The sequence below is a fragment of the Hemicordylus capensis genome, chromosome 4 (genome assembly GCF_027244095.1).
Source record: "Hemicordylus capensis ecotype Gifberg chromosome 4, rHemCap1.1.pri, whole genome shotgun sequence".
In the NCBI taxonomy this organism is placed as follows: Eukaryota; Metazoa; Chordata; class Lepidosauria; order Squamata; family Cordylidae; genus Hemicordylus; species Hemicordylus capensis.
Genome location: NC_069660.1, coordinates 68,181,180 through 68,200,287, shown reverse-complemented (window position 1 = coordinate 68,200,287; position 19,108 = coordinate 68,181,180). Strand labels below are relative to the sequence as shown.

The 19,108-nt window shown below is 42.2% G+C and overlaps 1 protein-coding gene across 21 annotated transcripts in view; it reads left to right on the top strand.

Moving 5' to 3' along the window:
• NFASC (neurofascin) overlaps positions 1 to 11,022 on the top strand; it is a 313,180-nt gene extending 302,158 nt beyond the window's left edge. For all 21 annotated transcript variants that reach the window (XM_053248157.1, XM_053248160.1, XM_053248158.1 and 18 more), the window contains one exon: positions 2,840 to 11,022. In XM_053248157.1, the coding sequence (XP_053104132.1) occupies positions 2,840 to 3,071 (232 nt within the window). In that variant the 3' untranslated portion in view covers positions 3,072 to 11,022. The remainder of the gene's footprint in view (positions 1 to 2,839) is intronic.
• The last annotated feature ends 8,086 nt before the right edge of the window (positions 11,023 to 19,108 follow it).

Sequence of the window (19,108 nt, the reverse complement as noted above, 5' to 3'; positions counted from 1 at the left end):
ACCATGCATGATTTTATAGACCTCTATCATGTCTCCCTGAAGTCATCTTTCTTTCTGAAATAAAAAGCCCCAGGTGTTGTAGTCTTGCCTCATCAGAAAGGTGCTCTAGGCCCCTGATCATCTTGGTTGCCCTCTTCTGCACCTTTTCCAGTTCTACAACAATGCCCCTTTTTAGATGTGGTGACCAGAATTGTATGCAGTATTCCAAGTGTGGTCGCACCATAGTTTTGTATAAGGGCATTATAATATTAGCCATTTTATTTTCAGTCCCCTTCCTAATGATCCCTAGCATGGAATTGGCCTTTTTCACAGCTGCCGCACACTGAGACACTGGGGCTCCCAGCCAGCACTGAGGGTATCCTCACAATGCACTGTGCACTTGTGCGGTGCATTGTGGGATTTCCAGGAGCTGGGACGACACGTCCCGACCCCCTCACCTCTGCACTGCCAGAGGTAGCAGCAGGAGCGTCTGCGGGGAAGATAAGCTCCTGCAGCCTTCCCCACCACCACCCTGTCCTCAAGTCCTCTAATGGGATCGTGAGAAAGGGCTCATTATAGTAGACTTTTGTAATACAAACAACCTGGAACTACCACCTACTGATAGCAACATGCAGCTGATTTGAAAGTACCAAAGGTAGATGCACCTTTTGCACAGTGCGCAACTTAACTATGAGACTCACTGTGACAAAAAAAATAGTAATGGCCCATGATATAAAGGGAGACCACAAAACTTCACTGGAGACAGTAAATTCAGGCCTGCAGAACCTTTGACTTACAAAAAGAACAGCACACCAGCCATATACAGTAACCGGCTAATGTCACCAACCTCCATCTCCCAGTTTCTGTTGTTCTAGGCAGGCTGCAAAACTAGGCGGCTTATGGTGGTGGCCACCATTTACAGCTGATGGGCTGTGTTCTGCTAGGCAGCTCAAACTATATCGGTCTTCTAGGGAACAGGATAGGGAGGAATGAGGGGCAGCTTGAATACTCTGTAATTGTTCAGTGCATTTTATTTACCACCTCTGTAGATGCTGGTAGTGGCCACTCTCTGGCAAAATAATGGGCTAGATGGAATATTTATACAAATCAGACAGATATTTATATACAACAAAAGTTCCCAAAGTGATTTAGATAGATAGATAGATAGATAGATAGATAGATAGATAGATACTCCCTGTCCCCAAATGGCTCACAATCTAATAAAGACAGACTCCAGTAACAGCCACTGGAGGGATGCTGTGCTGGGGAAGGATTGGGCCAGTTACTCTCCCCCTGCTAAATAAAGAGACTTTAAAAACTACTTTTTAAAGGTGCTTCTTTGCTCAGTTAGCAGGGGGAGTGATCTAGTAAGACTGTTTTCACAGTGAAACACTATTCAGTGGAACCAAAAAGAAGAATTTTAAATGATGTTATTCACTGAAATGTTTGACTATCATAGTAATGGCCAAAATAATATCATAGTAATGGCAATCAAAATAAGACTTTAATAGTAGCTTAGAAACTGTGCAGTGCCCCGCTGATGGAAGGGTAGGGCACACATGCTGGCTGTATGCTGTTCCAAACCATGTCATAACTCCTGCCAAATGCAGAAAGCCTCCACGGCTCCTAAGGTTTGCTTCAGAGTTGCAGGAACCCTGCTCCCATTGGGAATGTATGGGAACAGAGATGCTGCAGCGTGCCTGCAATCCTTAGGAGCCACAGAGGCTCTCCACATTAGCTAGGAGCAGCGACGTGGTTTGGAATTGGATGAAACCAGCATGCACGCCCTGCTCTTCCATTGGCAGGGTGCTGGGCAGTATCTTACATCTTACATTACAGCTACTTATATCAATCGTTTTATATGGAGGAGGAGGAGGAGGGTAGAGTAGGCATTGGGCCAAGGGTATTCATATTATGATGAATATTTATATATTTCCATGTTTAAAAACCTGCTTACAAAGAAAGCATGGAAGTATCCAATTAAGGGTATAAGTACCATTTTACAAGCGCACACTTGCATCGTTTTCAAAAGTTGCATTGGTAAAATAGTAACCTTGAAATAGCTGAAATGGCACTTACATGTTTATGTCCTATTTCAATCTACTGAGAGATACTCAACTGCCACTGCCATGTCTGTTTTTTAGAGGTCAGTATCACCTTCAGTGGCGCAGTGGGGGAAATGCTTGACTAACAAGCAGAAGGTTGCTGGTTTGAATTGCCGCTGCTATGTTTCCCAGACCATGGGAAACACTTATCACGGGCAGAAGCGATATAGGAAGATGCTGAAAGGCATCATCTCATACTGCGCGGGAGGAGGCAATGGTAAACCCTTCCTGTGTGCTTCCAAAGAAAACCACAGAGCTCTGTGGGCGCCAGGAGTCAAAATCGACTTGACGGCACAGTTTTCCTTTTTATCCCCATGGAGGATAGATCCTCAATGCACTTCTTGTTACCAGCAAAAGTTTCTTTGAAGTGATGAGGACTTGTACAACTGGAATGCTCAGACAGCTTTATTACAGTCCTATATGTCTACATTATTTGTTTAAATGCATGACACAGTTGTGGCATTTCAGTAGGGCTTTGAAGAGGTAATGCTTCTAAGAAGAGACTTGCTCCCTGCTGATTTTCTTTTTATCCTTTGCATCTAAATATATCCAGGCAGTTATTGCACCTGTAAAGATCTCATCAGGTAATTTGCAACAAGCCCCTTGAAGTCCCATTCCCCAGACCTTCCTGCACTGTTGCTGCCTCTTAAGTATACTCACATGGATTATCCCTTTCCCAAGTTTTAAGGTTATGTTGTCCTGTTCAATCCATGCCCTCCCAATTCTGATGGCACTTGTTTTCCTTTTGATGCTAGTGATGAAGATAACAAGCCACTACAAGGCAGCCAGACCTCATTAGATGGCACAATAAAGCAACAAGAAAGTGACGACAGCTTGGTGGACTATGGCGAAGGAGGTGAAGGGCAGTTCAATGAAGACGGCTCCTTTATTGGCCAGTACACAGTCAAGAAAGACAAAGAGGAGACAGAAGGCAATGAGAGCTCAGAAGCCACATCACCAGTTAATGCTATCTACTCCCTGGCATAACGCAATACACAGAAACAGCAGCAGCAAAAAGATGCAGAGTCTGGGTGGGTTGGCAAAGTCACCACCAACACCAGAAAGCAACCAGAGCAGGACAACAGAGACCAAACACAAACCCGACCAGGTGGTCACCAGTGCCATCATCTTTTTAGCAAACAAAGCAAATGGCATTGATGGACAGGCTGCTGAAGTGATTATACTGCAGCTGAAATCTGAGCTGACCCACAAGAGACCAGTAGAAGAGCAGGATGCACAGATTCTACACCCCAGGCTTCAGACTTGGACTGAAATAAACACCCCCTATACCCCCTCTGTCTAATTTGTGAGATAATGCAATTCCTTTCATTAATAATGTACACAGCTGAGGGTTGGGTTCTATTTTCTTGGTTTTGTTTTTTAAAAAATTTATCAGAAATACCCAAACATGGGGGAAATCTGGAGTGGCGGGTTGAAGGGATGGAAAGTATAATGAAGCCTCCATCTCTAAAAGCAGCATGAAACCACATTGAGGAATCAATTAACTACTGGTAAAAAGACAAGCTGTTTTATAAACAGGAAACCTTCTGCTAATTCATTTCTGTTGGCCATCACTGCTGCCAGCCCCTAGCTTATAGTCCTCACTCAGTAAGGTGTACAGCACTCCTTCCTAAAAAATGAAATGGTACTGCATTAGGCTTCAGTGTGGAAGCTAGATGCCTTGGAGGGTGGATGGGTGTTGCATTAACCAAAACTGTCTTGGATCTCAGTGAATGGTATACTTCCAAGTATGGGTTCTGATGCAAGTGGCAATGTGAGTTTTCACTCCAGCCATGCTACGTAGCATCTTTTTTTTTTCCCCAGAGAAAGGGTTAAATGGAAACAGCTGCATCTCTATGTGAATCTGGAGCAGGAGAACCGAATAGTAGGGTTCTTTTCTGGATAATTAATTCAAGGGGTGAGGTTGTTTTGTTGTTTGTTTTTGCTAAAAGCGGTCATTCTTCCCAATGCTCACACATGGTGTAGACTACCATCCCATAAACCTGCACGTAGCAGGGAAGGGAGGAAAGGAGACCAGTCTATGCTCGCCTACTGCTAATCAGAAAAGGACGGTACCTCCTCAGAATAAACTAACCTGGCACTGACCTTGCCAGTCACTTCTGTGAAAAGTTCAGGGATTCCCTGTCCCTAGGTATGTCTGATGCAAAAGTACAGATACACTCAACACAAGCTCGAACTGATCCCATCTTTTCACTGTTCCTATCATGTACATATCACTCAGAGTTACCTTTTCTGGCTTTCAGGGTAAAAGCCACTCCCCACCACATGCAGGAGCCTCTTATTCCCCACTCCCTTTTAGTCAATGAGCCTAAAGGAGGCCTTCAAGTACTAAATACAGCAGCAGCATGGAGCTCACTCTATCTTGTTAGTTACACATCCAAGGCAGTGCACACATCCAAGGCACTCAAGTCAAGCTAACTTGCTAACACACAGTAATCTTGTTTTCCTCAGATACAGATTCTGTTGTTACACTGTTCTTCCATATATGCCTTAAACAGCTTCATGCTTTCCCTGAAGCTTAATAAACTATGAATATTTACCCATAGATTAAGCCCCTGGTGTGATGGTCTGTAATCTATCTGTCCATGCAGTACAAATAAGGAGACTTCTGCAGCTTGCCCAGCTTGAGAGATCATGGATCCCTGTAGAAGGTAGCATTTTATAATATACAGTATTTTAGTACAATGCAGTGTGTATTCTCGTCACTCCCTACACTTCTGAAACCAAAGGTATTAGAGATTCAACTCTCGCAGGCGGTTTCACACCTGTAAAATTACATTTAGAAAGAATTTCAGGAGATCTGTTTCAGCATCATGCTAAACTGGAAATAGGTGTGTTGTGGCTAAATTTTCAAATTGGTTTGCTTTAAATGCACTTATGGTAACGAGGGCATTTCTGAAAAAAGGGGAGGGTGCAGATAAGAGCTTTAGCACATGCAAAAAGAGGTCCTGGTATTCTTTGGCCGATAAAGTCAACAACGGACATAATGCACAGTTTTAACTGAGCCAAACCACTTTGTTTCAAGGCTGCTGTGGAGCCAGGAGTCTCAGCGCTTTCCAAAACCAGCAGCTGCGTAAGCAGCATCCCTGCATCCATCCCCAGTCACAAGAGAGATGAATGAGGTGACACTGCTTGCGCAGCCCCTGTTTTTTAAATGCATCGGGGCTGCCTTCTGGCTCCACTGCAGCCCCGACAGAGCATTCGGGCTCCATTAGTCTGTGCATCATGCCAGCCATGCCAGATTAAGCCCCAAATGAAAACACGTTGCATTGCAGACAAAAAGGATTAGCAGTTAAGTGAAGCATTTGAAATGTATCAAGGCAGACAGAGAAAGTCTGGGATGGGTAGAGTTTTGTTCTAAACACTGAGTTGGGTGCTCCTGTTTCAACTGAGATGGGCTATAGTCTGTTAACAGTGTGGTCAATAATACATCCCCTAGCCCCAGAGTTCTGCATGCTTAACTGCTTTGAGTTATAGCACCCTACCCTCCATGGTGGATTTGTCCATTTTTCCCCCCTTTAGCAGGAAGCCACACTCTAGGATAAAAGAAGGCCCTTAACTTTAATGAGTTCCTGTGTCATAGTTCAAAGAGCAATGCTAGATGAGCCTTGCCTTGGAAGGCAAGTGGGTATTTGACAACATGCTGAAACATCCCTAGACTTAAGGGAGCATTCCCACTTCACAGAACTAGGTGGCTTTGGCCTCATGGTGAGTCACTGGAGAAAATTAGGCACATCTTGCCTCTTCTATGCGAGATGTGTTATACCAAATTTAGTCTCTCATCTGCACCTAACAGTGCCTGCGATCACATTCTGTGTGCTAGACCTGTGCATTCCACCCCTTCAAGCCTCCCTCATACTTGAAGAAGACTGGTGATAAGGAGAGTGCAGTGGGGTTGCCTTTCCATGGGCATTTCAGTGGATCTAGAGATGCAATGAAGGATCTTAATAAAGGGTAGGAAGTGATTTTTAAAAAATCAACATTTTAAAAAAGATTAGATGGCCTTACATACTTCAAAAGACAGTTCTCTTAACTGCAGCAGACAAGGTTCTGCATGTAACACTCTCAGCAAAGCCCTTTCTGTCACTATGATGCCTTCATCAGAAAGATGCCTAAGCCATAAGCAAATATATTAACATTTGCCATTCCAGTCTGTGGAATTACTCTGCGCTTAAAGGATGAGAGCTCAAAAGATACATATCATGTGTTTTAAAAGTCCCATATGATTCAATAGAGATAAAAAACATATGAGACTGCCTTACAATATGAGTCAGATCATTGGGCCGCATAACTCATTGCTCTCTGCACAGGCTGACAGTGGCTCTCTGGGGATTCGGGGTCTTTCCCGGCTCTGGCTAGCTGCAGGGGGTGAAACGTAGGACCCTTGGCATGCAGAGCACATGTTCTAATCTTTGAACTATTGCTTCATTCTCAAGCACTCTTGGTGAGATGTTTCTTTAGCAGGCATGAAAGACTTGGCCAAGGTGACTTCTTTTTGTAAGATCTGCTTGGGCTCTCTCATAAGGACTAAATCAAATAAATAGGTTGCTTCCCAGAAGAGTCATTTAATTGCTAGCAAGAAACTAACTAATTTCTTCCTGGATTCTCTAAAGCATTCCAGGCATAAAACTAAATCTGAGCTTTCCCCAGTAAACCTCTAAAAAATGTGCACCAAATTTACACTGCAGTCATGTGCACACTTACTCAGCCCAATCGAACACAATGGAACAATTATAGGATTGGGCTCGGAGCATCAGTTGCTCTGCATGGATCCTAGAAGAGAGGACAGATGCTTGTGTAGCCTGCAGACATCTAGTAGACTTCTGAACAATTAAGTGCAAATGTATAGTTTCACTGATACATTTGAAAATGGGGAAAAGAAGCCAGTATGGTTAGTTCACCCCAGTGCTAAAAAAATTAGCATGTGAAGTACATATTGAGATGGCTTTAGGCAAGTTAAGTAAGTACTAAGGAAGCCTTTCTAAATTATTGGCAAACTTACTTTAGCAATATACTCATCCGAATCCCTATCCAGCAGCATTAGCACAATACTCCATCCTCAAATAGTGGATGGGGCTAGCCATATACATGCTCACTGCTTTTTCTTAACTTGAGAAATTATGTACTCCAGTACAGGAGCCAAAGGAGAGAGCACTTAACTTTCAGTGAACAACATAAAAACAAGCTAGACAAAATGCTGAGACACTAATACAGAAGGAGGGAGGAGTTTTGCTGGTGTGCCATTTTAAAAATGAACACTTCCATGCTCATAAGGGAGTATTCTACAACAAAAACAAATAAAAATTTAAAAATCATTTGTAAGGATCCAAAATGGTGTGGACATGGAGACAAGGGAAGAGTTCTGTCTTGACATTAACCACAATGTAGGCATTATCCAGTAGGTATTCATAAACCTTGCACAACCATTTGTCACATGGCACTAACTGCAACTGGCTTACTTTGCAGAAGCAAAACTGCTGCATCATTATTATTATTATTATTTATTTATTCGATTTCTATACCGCCCTTCCAAAAATGGCTCAGGGCGGTTTACAAAGAGAAATAACAAACAAATAAGATGGCTCCCTATCCCCAAAGGGCTCACATTCTAAAAAGAAACATAAGACACACACGAGCAACAGTCACCGGAAGTACTGTGCTGGGGGTGGATAGGGCCAGTTACTCTCCCCCTGCTAAATAAAGAGAATCACCACGGTAAAAGGTGCCTCTTTGCCCAGCGATAAAAATATTGCAGGTTGAATCTTGGGGAAATGCAAGATCCTTGCACAACAAATGAACAGAATATGGAAAGAAGAACCAAGCAATTAGCCAAAGGTGACATAAACTGGCAGTAATGAGCAGGATTTATGTTATTGGAAAGATTAATATCCTGCCTCATCTGCAGTGGTTCAAAGGGCTTCCAACAACTAAAACCATAATTAAATCCAATAATAATATGAAACTTAGCATAATGCAAATTATATTATCGATTTTATAGAGAAAAACTTTCAGGCATCTATGGTTATACCAACGTGAACAAGTCCAGTCTCATTTGAACTTGGAAGCTGACTGGCATTTGTTTTGGTTAGTACTTACATAAGATACATAGGAAGCTGGTTTATTCTGATTCAGACCACTGATCCACTTAGCTCAGCATTGTCTGCTTTGGCAGCAGGTCTTCAGGGTTTCATGCTGGGATTGAACCTGAGCCTTCTGCATTCAAACCGACAATGCCACTGAGCTACAGCCCCATCCCTATACTTGGATGGGAGAAAAGTTTTGAGTGTGATATGACAGCATGTGTTAGGGTGGGAGCAAGTCACAACCTCAAGTATAATAGGATGTTCATGGACTTGATGCCATTCTGCTAGTTTATTACATATGAGGATCTGATTGCATTATCTAAACAGAGAGGGAGAACTCCCATATATAGATTGTCCTACTTGAATTTTGCCCTTCCTCCAAGCAGCTCAGAGCAACATACAAAGAGTTTCCTCCATATCATGACTGATGATAGGCTGGCACTTCAAGATCATATTTGTGTATCTGGCAGAGAGGCATTTTCCAACTGAATTGTTTTCAGCAACAGATTGAGCACCACACAGGATAACCACTGACAAATTAATAGCACCCTCTGTTCATGGGGTTAATCATATGAATAATTATTCACTTAATTGTCCCCTTCAGACTTAAGAATCATGGGCAAAGCAAGCAACACAGTCAGGGAAGTGAGCAGCCACTGCTGAATCATCATGGCTCCTAAATCAAGCCTAGACTGCCAATTAGGATAGCTCCTGAGATTTTAATACATATTGCATGGGGATAGCAAAACAGTTCTCCATGTACCACACTGTCAGCTTATCAAAGTACACATAAGAAGCCTGGTCCACTATGCACCTCACCTGCAGTGATAAGATAGGCTATTTGCAACAGCAGCACAACTCTCTAAAGTTTACTGTTTACAACTACAGAAATTTAAATGTCAACTTATAAGCATGTCAGTTGCCCTACTGCTCACACCGTATCTAGTGTTCTATTCTGTTCTTAACTTGACAGATACAGATTGGACCCACACTTTGTGCGCCTTTCCATGTTCTAGGAAAATTACAGTCAGATTCTGATGTTGTCACCTGGTTCTGTTGCTCTTAATAAGCTGAGGCAGCAAGTTCAATACGAGGCAATCTTCATGGCTTGAACTATCAGGAAATAAAGATATGTAATTTTTTTTCCGTGTGTGGCCTTGGGAGGGAAGTTTATACCTTCAACTTCTGTAGAATATTAGAATAGGGAAGAGACAGTCTCTACCACAAAAACAGCCAGTAATTACAATAAGGCAGTCAGTTGACTGGACGATAAAGATAACTGAACCCTGTAAAGAGATCTCACTGCTGTGAAACAAACGGCAAAAGAAAATAGTCTAGGAACATGCTGACATATGCCGCCTTTGGACATCATGCCGAACGGAGGTGAATTCACTGGTTTGGCCCCCATGATGTCCAGATTATCAGAATCGTGGTTCCCGGAGCCAACCACAGTTCCAATTTTGCACCCACACCTGGGAATGAACCCTTGGTCTGAAGTGAGTTTCACTCAATAGACCGAGGATCATTCCCTGCAGTGTGTCTGGATTGAGATTCCTCCCTTAACTGGAGTTAGGGGAGGAAGCTCCTCTCATGGGCTGCCACGCTATTGGCTGGTGTGGGTTGTCCTTCCAGGGTCGGAGAAAGTCCGCACAGCCAAGCCTGCTGCCGTTGCTGATCATCTGAGAGCGTGAGGTGGGGTGAGGGGAGGCAAACTATGGGTCCATTGGACCCGCAGTTTGCCATTAAGTGCAGAGGCAACCACTGTCTTCCCTTCCACTCAATTTCCACCCTGCATAAATGACCCACAGGTCAATTAGCATAGTAGAGTCCTGACCCCAGTAACTGATCTGCCTGTAATGACCTGGATCCATGTGTCTGAATAAGATGCACCCCACTACCTGTCAGAAATATCCTAGGGGAGTGACAGAAGAGCCGGCCATTATTGATTTCCATTAGGGCTTAGCCACTTGTTTATGTGTTTTACCTGACATAAGACCTATTGTGGCCTTTTCCCCATCCCAGCAAGCAGCTGCAGGAAAAGTCTTGCTTTCTCTTCCTGGAATGCTGCAAATGTGAAAGGAGTTCCAAGCATAGTGGTGACTTCAGCCTGTAAAAGAAAAGTGCATTGCACCAGGCTTAATTCTATACTAGCATCAAAAGATTTCAGCTAAGCAATAATAACCATAGTAATAAAAAGTTAAATCCATTTCCTTTTATGCTTTGCAACTCATCTTAATAATGAGAGCCAGCAAGGCTTTTCTGATCGTTAAGAAGTCCAGAATGTCATTTGGCTCTCCATATTTCCCAGGAGTGCCCGTCTCTCAATTGGTCCCTTTCAAATAAATATCATGCTTTGATTGTGATGTCGGAAGGCAGTCTAGGACCCTCATGTTGAACCTACAGAAGCTGGAGAGGCCTTCCTTTGCACTAGGGAGGCTTTTCAAATACTTACCCACCAAGAAATTCTTGGACTGTTTTTGTTTTGTTTGTTTTTAATTTGTAAATATTCACTTACAGCCCATCTCCCTAAAGCCTCCCTCATTGTTCTGATACATTCTATGTATTTATTTGCCTTCTTTTAAAAGAGAGAGAGAGAGGAAATATTGTGTTAATCTGCTTTCCAATAGATGAATGCATATCTGAGGCTGTAAAGAACTATTTACAGTGAGTAGATTTACAAACTATGGAGACATGTTTAATATATGGACTGCATGAGCGATTTGAAAAAGGCCAAAATATACAGAAATGTTTTTTTGAATCACTGTAAAAAAAAAAAGATGATTTTTTTTTGTATAGAGAACACTAAACATAATAAAAATATTGTTCAGAAGAGATGCTAAGTATGACATTCATTTTCCTCCTTCGCAAAAGAGAAAGAATGGGCCCACAGCTGGAACTTCTAAGAGTAATTTCTTTTCCATAGCTGATGCAGGGCCCTTGAAGAACAGGCTGCAGCTTTCATGTTTCTGCTATTGCTGAAAATTGACAAGGATGCTTTTTTTTAAAAAAATCCAAAACCAAGAAGAGCAAGCACAGGGAAACATCTGCCAGAAATGGTTTTAAGAGTAATTAAATGGTTTCTCGGTGAAGGAATAAGAGAGCTTAATCTAGGTTAGGTTGCCAATTGGGCAATTTTTCCAAACGGCTGAATTTCACAACAAAATATTTATGGCATAAAGTGCTGGGTATGTTTGTTCAATTTTTGCAGATTTTGAAGCAAACGAGTTATTAAACCAAATGTGAATGATACAGAATACTTGCAATATTAGCTTCCCTGTAATTATATACATTTGCATCAGCTCGTTTAGTCATATGCAATATTTTATGACTGTCTTACATAGTGTATTCTTAGCATCTGGTTTGCTAAAACTGGTTGGCAGAATCAGCGTTTGAGTTTTAAGGAAAAATGAGCAATAAGGGTACATTTACTATCAGTAGGCTAATAATAATAAATAATTAGCATTTATATAGCATTTTAAAAACATTTACATTGCTTCACCTCCATTAACTTAGTAATTCTTACAAAACCCCTGTAAGGTAGGTCAGTATAAACATCACAATTGCACAATACACACTAAAAACATAACATATAACACGAGTCTTCTGATTGGCTGCAGCTTCCTGCACCATGTCCTCTCTGGAAGACTCCCAGACGGCATACTATGACGCAGTCCTAAATTCTGAATTCAGAAAATCAAAAGCAAAGTTGATTCTAAACAGCTACCATCTGAAAAACTGCAAGAGTGATTTTAAAGTGTCATCCTAGAGAGGTTTATCTCTGTGAGTTCAGTCATCTCTTTGCCCTTCCTCCATTTCAAAATGACATAAACTGCCTGAGAAATGACAGCAAGGGGAAATCATGGATGATCCATAAGCGTACATCCATATAAATATTGCCGGTGAGGAAGTAGCAAGCCCAGCAGGCAATAAACATAAAGGCACTAGGGAAGATCTGATCTAAATCTCACCACCTGGAAAAATTGTATTAACAAATTGAGTAACCCAGGGATTAGAAGACCCTGGTACCGTGGTCAATTTCTTCCTCCCTAACAGCACTGCTCTCTTTAGAGCCATCCACGTGCAGCTGTTGCAGCTTCAACACAGTTTCCCTTTGCCTACAAAACTGCTCAGCGATCACTTGCTATGGATTACTGGAAGATGGGAAGCAAGTTGGGCTTTTCATCAAAAATTTGAGAATGAAAAGTGCTTTCAGAAAAGCAGAATTCTCAGGCAACCCCAATAACCCCTTTGTGACTGTATCCAAAGACAATCTCCATCATCTCAAACACTATCCAAGCCCCGCTGATGAATCAACCCCCCAAGATGTGTTGTGTTGCCATTTTGCTCCCCAAGATAATTGAGGCAGGTCTCAGGCATCTGGTCTCAATTTCAGAAATAGCCAATCTGATTAAAAGCATGCAAAAAGAGACCATTTCTTGATTGCTTCTCTCAGCCTTTGACTGCTTCTTTACATTTCTCATCTCAAAGATCTATTCAGATAAAAACCCCATTGTCACTGAAAGCTGAGCTCTGCTTGGCATGAGTGTTGGATCACTACATTATACAAAGAGGGATTTTATCTATCCCAGCATTGTCAAACCAAAATAGCATGGCAGCGCTTAGTGTCCAGGACATGCTCATTCATAACAGTAAGGAATGCAGGACATTTTGTACAATTTTGTATCTCAGAGTACATTCAGACATACATTCCTGAAGATTTCTAGCTATAGTATCGCTTCTAGGTGTTCACTTTCTCTGAAGATTGTGGTGCTTTCCACATACTGACAGGGTACCCAGAAGGAAGAGAGCTGGTCTTGTGGTAGCGAGCATGACTTGTCCCCTTAGCTAAGCAGGGTCTGCCCTGGTGGCATATGAAAAGGAGACTAGAAAGTGTGAGCACTGTAAGATATCCCTCTTAGGGATGGAGCTGCTCTGGGAAGAGCATTTCGGTTCCAAGTTCCCTCCCTGGCATCTCCAAGACAGGGCTGAGAGAGATTCCTGCCTGGCTGCAACCTTGAAGAAGCCACTGACAGTCTGTGTAGACAATACTGAGCAAGATGGACCTATGGTCTGACTCAGTATATGGCAACTTCCTATGTTCCTATATAAACACAAAGTGTACCCATTCCTGTGATGTTCAGTGCTGATTCCAGTGTGTTAGCAGGATCAGCATCTTTCGGAAGAAAACTGAGAGGGATTCTAGCCCCAAACTTCTAGGATAACTTTTTCTGTGGGAGTTCTTCCAGACCAAAAGTCTTCTTAAATTCAAGCAGCTTGAGGAAGACCAGAGATTATTATAACTGCTGCTGCTGCAACTACTACCACCACCACTACTATGTATATGCTGCTTTTCAACCAACATTTCCAAAGTGACTTGCATAGAAAAATAAATAAATATGTAAGATGGTTCTCAACTTCCCTCTTCCCAAAAGGCTCACTATCTAAAAAGAAACATAAAGTAGACTCCAACAATAGTCACTGGAGGGATACAAGAGAATACCCTGTTTCAGCAAGAATCTTTTAGGTAAAGGGGCAAGCACAACTGCTTCCCCCCACTAGTAAAAGCAGGACAGTGGCAGGACAGGATCAGCCCAGTTTCATCCAGAGCTGAACACTTAAGCTATTGAACCAACCTTTTCAATATGCTGTTCATTAATACAACAATGTATGCAAGTAAAAAAAAGTTGCCAAGCAATGGTAGATTTCTAGGTAGTTAAGGCCAATGAGCATAATAAGTTTCTGAGGCACTGATGATTGTGTTCTTTTGTTAAGTGTGCCTCCATTGATGGATAGTTCCACATTCATGCAATTAACAAGTTGGCTGGGATGGCTGACCCACACAATCTACTGTATGATACCTGCAATTATCAAATGATTGCAGGTGGTCATGGAATTCAGTCCCTGGGAACTGTTATTCTATGACCAAAAACTGCATTTAGGAGCCGGGCATTAGGATCCTTAAAGCTCTGGCATGAATAGAAATTATAATGGTAGAGAAGTTGAAGTATTAATGTAATTCCTGAGATCAAAAATTAACGAGATTTTAGTTTGCAAATCAAAAGGTCAACAACTTAGATATCTGGAACACAAGAGTCTGAAGCAGACATTAGGAGCAAGCAAGTTGATCTAATAATGAGAAATAGAGGAAAGTAGTAAGTGGTTCAATATTACCCAGAAGATACATGGAAAGTGGGGTGAGGGCTCTGTGAATCTGTATTCCTACTACTACTACTACGCCCAAAGATGGGCATGGTAATCTTGGCATTTAAAATCTCCCATATTTATTTAAAGACATACATATGCAACCACACAAAAACAGAATTTGTGGGGTGGGAAATGCAGGCTTCCTACCCACTGACACTCTCTCTCTCTCTCTCTCTCTCTCTCTCTCTCTCTCTCTCTCTCTCTCTCTCTCTCTCTCTCTCTCACACACACACACACACACACACACACTACAGATGGCAATGGGGAGAAGAAGAGCCATACTAAGGCTTGGTTCACATGATCCTGATTAAAAAGAGAATTAGGATTAGTAAACGCAGCGAAGCTGATTCTAGCATTTGACCAGGATATATAATCAGGATTGCTCTGAAATCTGGGTTCACACAATCAGCTCCACTGGGCTCACTAATGTTGATGAACTTTTTAACCAAGATCCTTGAGATTGTGTAAACCCAGCCTAAGTGGATTATCAATACAAGTGGCCCTTGTTAGCCATGATTTCAGCACTCGCAGTTTTGCGTATCCATGGTCGGGCAACATATACCCGACATCATTAGCCGTGGTACGCGATTTCACATATCTGCAGTTTTTGGCAGCACAGTTCTGCGCTTACATGGTTGTGCTCTTGCTGCACGTGCTCATAGGCTGGGAGATGAGCTTGGAGAGGTCAGTGGAGTGCTTTGGTTTGCATGATTAGAGTTTTTTGTGCTTCTGAAAGCCATTTTGGGTAGCATTTGGCAGCATTTGTGTATCCTTAGGGAGCCACTGGGAACCTTCTGGAGCTTTTGGAGCCTTTTTTGAGCCATTCCTGAGGAGTTTCTTGGAGTCAAAATCTGGAGCCTTTTGCAGCATTGTGCTACCACTGTAAGATGCTAGTTGTCACTTCTATAAATTTATTTTTAAACTTGATGAAATTATATTTTTAATTAAAAATTCAAATTTCATTTTAATTTTTAGTAATTACTGTAATGTATTATTTAATTTAAATTGCAATTAAATTGTGAGTGCTATTAAAATGATTTTAATTATTCATTGAAATTTATTCTCCTCTCACGCCTTGATTCTCACACACTCCTCTGTGTGTGTTTACTTGAAACGGATTTAATTTTGTGCTGCCACTTTGGCCAACCTACCAACCAAACAGGCCAGGGGCTTGTGCTGCTAAGTACTGGTATTTGACTGTGGGGTGAGGAAACTGCATGATTACACATTACTAGAAGTGCTAGAGAGTGGGAGAGCGGAAGATCTGCAGTGGCCAAGGTCAGTGATGTGCTCCATTGTTCTTTCTCCGTTTACCCTTTTTGGTGTTTTGTTGGTAATTCTCCTGGGCTCTGGAACCTAACCCCGCAATTCCCAGTGACTTAAGATTTCATTATTTGCGGTTTTGTTATCTGTGGTTGTAGGCCAGAACAGAACCCCCGTGAATAATGAGGGCCACCTGTATTTCAAATTTCAATGCAGCTTTGAATGTGTCCGATGCAGTCCTGAAATATTTATTTATTTCATTTCTATACCGCCCTGTCTGAAAGCTCTGGGTGATGCACAACAACAACACAACAAAAACCATTTAAAACAATTGACCTAAAACAAATTTTAAAACAGTTTAAAACAATTTAAGACCAGTTAAAAACATTTAAAAACAATTTGGAAGGAATTGTGATTTATTTGATATGTAGTGTGATGAAACAAATGATAGAAACGATTTAAAATAATGATAGCTAGAAAAGGTATAGAGGCTGTTCCCATATGGAGCCCTACCCAGGCTTGGGCAGCCCTACCTGAGTAGGGCCGCTTGTGTGAAGGGCCAGAAATCACAATTTGGAAGGAACTTGGAAGGAATTACGAGTGATTTGCTATCATATCCTCTCTACACTGAACAGCAAAAGGCTGTTTTATAGCTGCTTCTCTCACAAACACAAAGTAATCTTATATAGATTTGATTAAGAGTTTATTCAGAAACAATTCTATTTTCTCCTTCTCCTTTCAGACTCCACCCCCGACATTCTCTACTTCTAAACAACAAAACATAAAAGATACTGGATAGGATACAACAAAGGCTGAAGATATGGAGTACCTAGGGTAATAGAGCTGTGTGGACTCCCATATAGTCTGTTCCAGGGGTTCCCAACCTGTGGTTCTCCAGATGTTGCTGAACTACAACTCCCACCATCCCTAGCTACAACTTCTTGTGGGAACCCCTGTTCTATTCTATTTACTAATACAAGTGGACCTCGTCATCCGCAGCCCCAGCACCTACGGTTTCACGTATCCATGGTTGGGCTGTAGGCACCCAACCTTGGTATACACGGTAACAAAATGGTTACAAACCACATATCGGCAGTTCCTAGGTGGATGGAAATGACCCCCAAAATCATTTCCAGCCACCATTTTGCTTAGCAGAGCCACTTTGTGGCTGTTCCTTGGGGAGAAATTTTTCCCCTGTGATTTTTTGCAGGAAAATGGCAGATTTCAGGGTTTTTTTGCGGGGGGGGGGCACTACTGGGCAGCTGGAGACCCGCAGAGCACGGCACCGCAACTTATTTCTATTATTTCTTTAAAAGACGTTCTTAATCCTTTTTGCATTGTTTTCTGCCTCCAGGAACCTAAGCCCCCCATTCCCTTTTTACCAGGAAAAAGGGTAGGTAAAAATCCTGGGCTACTTGGGAAGGTATCCCCACTGGGGATGCCTTCAGGACCAATCCTGGCCCTTCACACAAGCGGCCCTACTCAGGTAGGGCTGCCCAAGCCTGGGTAGGGCTCCTCATGGGAACAGCCTCTATACCTTTTCTATCTATCATTATTTTAAATCGTTTCTATCATTTGTTCCATCACACTACATATCAAATAAATCACAATAAAAATAATTATTTATTATTATTATTTATTTACACAGACAGACAGGTGTTATTGACTGGTTTGTTTTATCCAGACATCGAGTCCTTCCCAAGGACCTGGGATGGCTGAATTTTATTGTCTTCTATTATTATTATTATTATTATTTACATTTATATCCCGCTCTTCCTCCAAGGAGCCCAGAGCAGTGTACTACATACTTGAGTTTCTCTTTCACAACAACCCTGTGAAGTAGGTTCGGCTGAGAGAGAAGTGACTGGCCCAGAGTCACCCAGCTAGTATCATGGCTGAATGGGGATTTGAACTCGGGTCTCCCCAGTCCTAGCCCAGCACTCTAACCACTAAAAGAATAAGGTAAAATGTAACAAATTAGAAAATGAAAAGTATATGTGGGTGGAGGGGAGGAATATCTAAATCCTGATACTTTATCCCAGATTATTTATCCTGATACTTTAGAATCAGTAAGGATAGTCCCAGATTATTTCAGATTAGGAACCAGATTAGGAACTAGGCCCAGATTATTTATCCTGATGTTATATCCCAGATATCAAATCCTGATATTTTATCCCAGATTGTGCAGTTAAGGGAACCTAGGAACACAGCCACATAGGAAAGCTGCCTCATACTGAGTCAGACCATTGGTCCAGCTAACTCATTACTGTCTACACAGACTGGCAGCGGCTTCTCCAAAGTTGCAGGCAGGAGTCTCTCTCAGCTCTATCTTGAAGAGGCCAGGGAAGGAATTTGGAAGCTTCTGCATGCAGGTGATCTTCCCAGAGTGGCCCCATACCCCTCAAGGGAATATCTGACAGTGCTCACACATGTAGTAATATCCCATTCAAATCCAAACCAGGGTGGACCCTGCTGAGCAAAGGGGAAAATTCATGCTTGCTACCACAAGACCAGCAGGGAGAACTAGAGAATCCTGCTCGTCCTGGAGTGGCTTCTGTCCTAATGATTGTGAACCACCAGGGGACCTTTTTGAACGGGGTGGTATAGAAATGCAATAAATAAATAAATAAATAAATAAAGGTCCCTCCATATGCTATGATTCCATGAAAACTGGGGCATATGTCAAGTGGTCACATGTTCAATAGGTTCCTAATTCCTTTCAAGCCCAGCTCAGTCTCTTCTCATTCTGGCCTGGCAGACGAGCAGTACCTCATCTCCCTTATCTTGGCCAACATCGTGCTTTCCTTCTTTTTCTGTCTGCCCTCCCTCTGTAGTGCTCTTAACAGTGGGATCCCAAGGGCAAAGCCTTGAAGTAGTGGTGGGAAACAGAAGAGCCTATTTAGCTAATGAAATTGTAATTGCTTCAAATCTGACTAATGGGATGAAGATATCAGCGCCTCCCACACCCTGTTCAGCAGCTCCTGCAGATGCACAAGAAACTACTATCTTTTCTGAGCAACTCTCCTTTGATTATTTCAATCCACGTTTTTGAGATACTTCAGTATAGATAATGGTGGTCAGATTTTAGGATTTGGCTTCAAATTTTAGGGTTTCAGCCTCCTTTTCACTTTCTCCAGAGTCCAGGGAAAGGAAGAAAATACCAGAATGAGAAGCTAGAATTAAGGAGGCAAGCTATTTTCTGCTTGGCTTGAAAGCTGTTGCTCTTCACCTCATCTCCCATATCTATCAGGTTCTGCCCGTCACCTGATTTGTTTTGTATTCGAATCTGTCCCCCCGAATAACCCCAGATTCGATTTGGATTTTATTTGATTCAATTCGGATCGATCCAGACCTCTTATAAAGGTCCTAGGGCAGGGCGGCTCAACTTTGGCCATCCTGCAGATGTTGGCCTACAACTCCCATAATCCCTTGCTACTGGCCACTGTGGCTGGG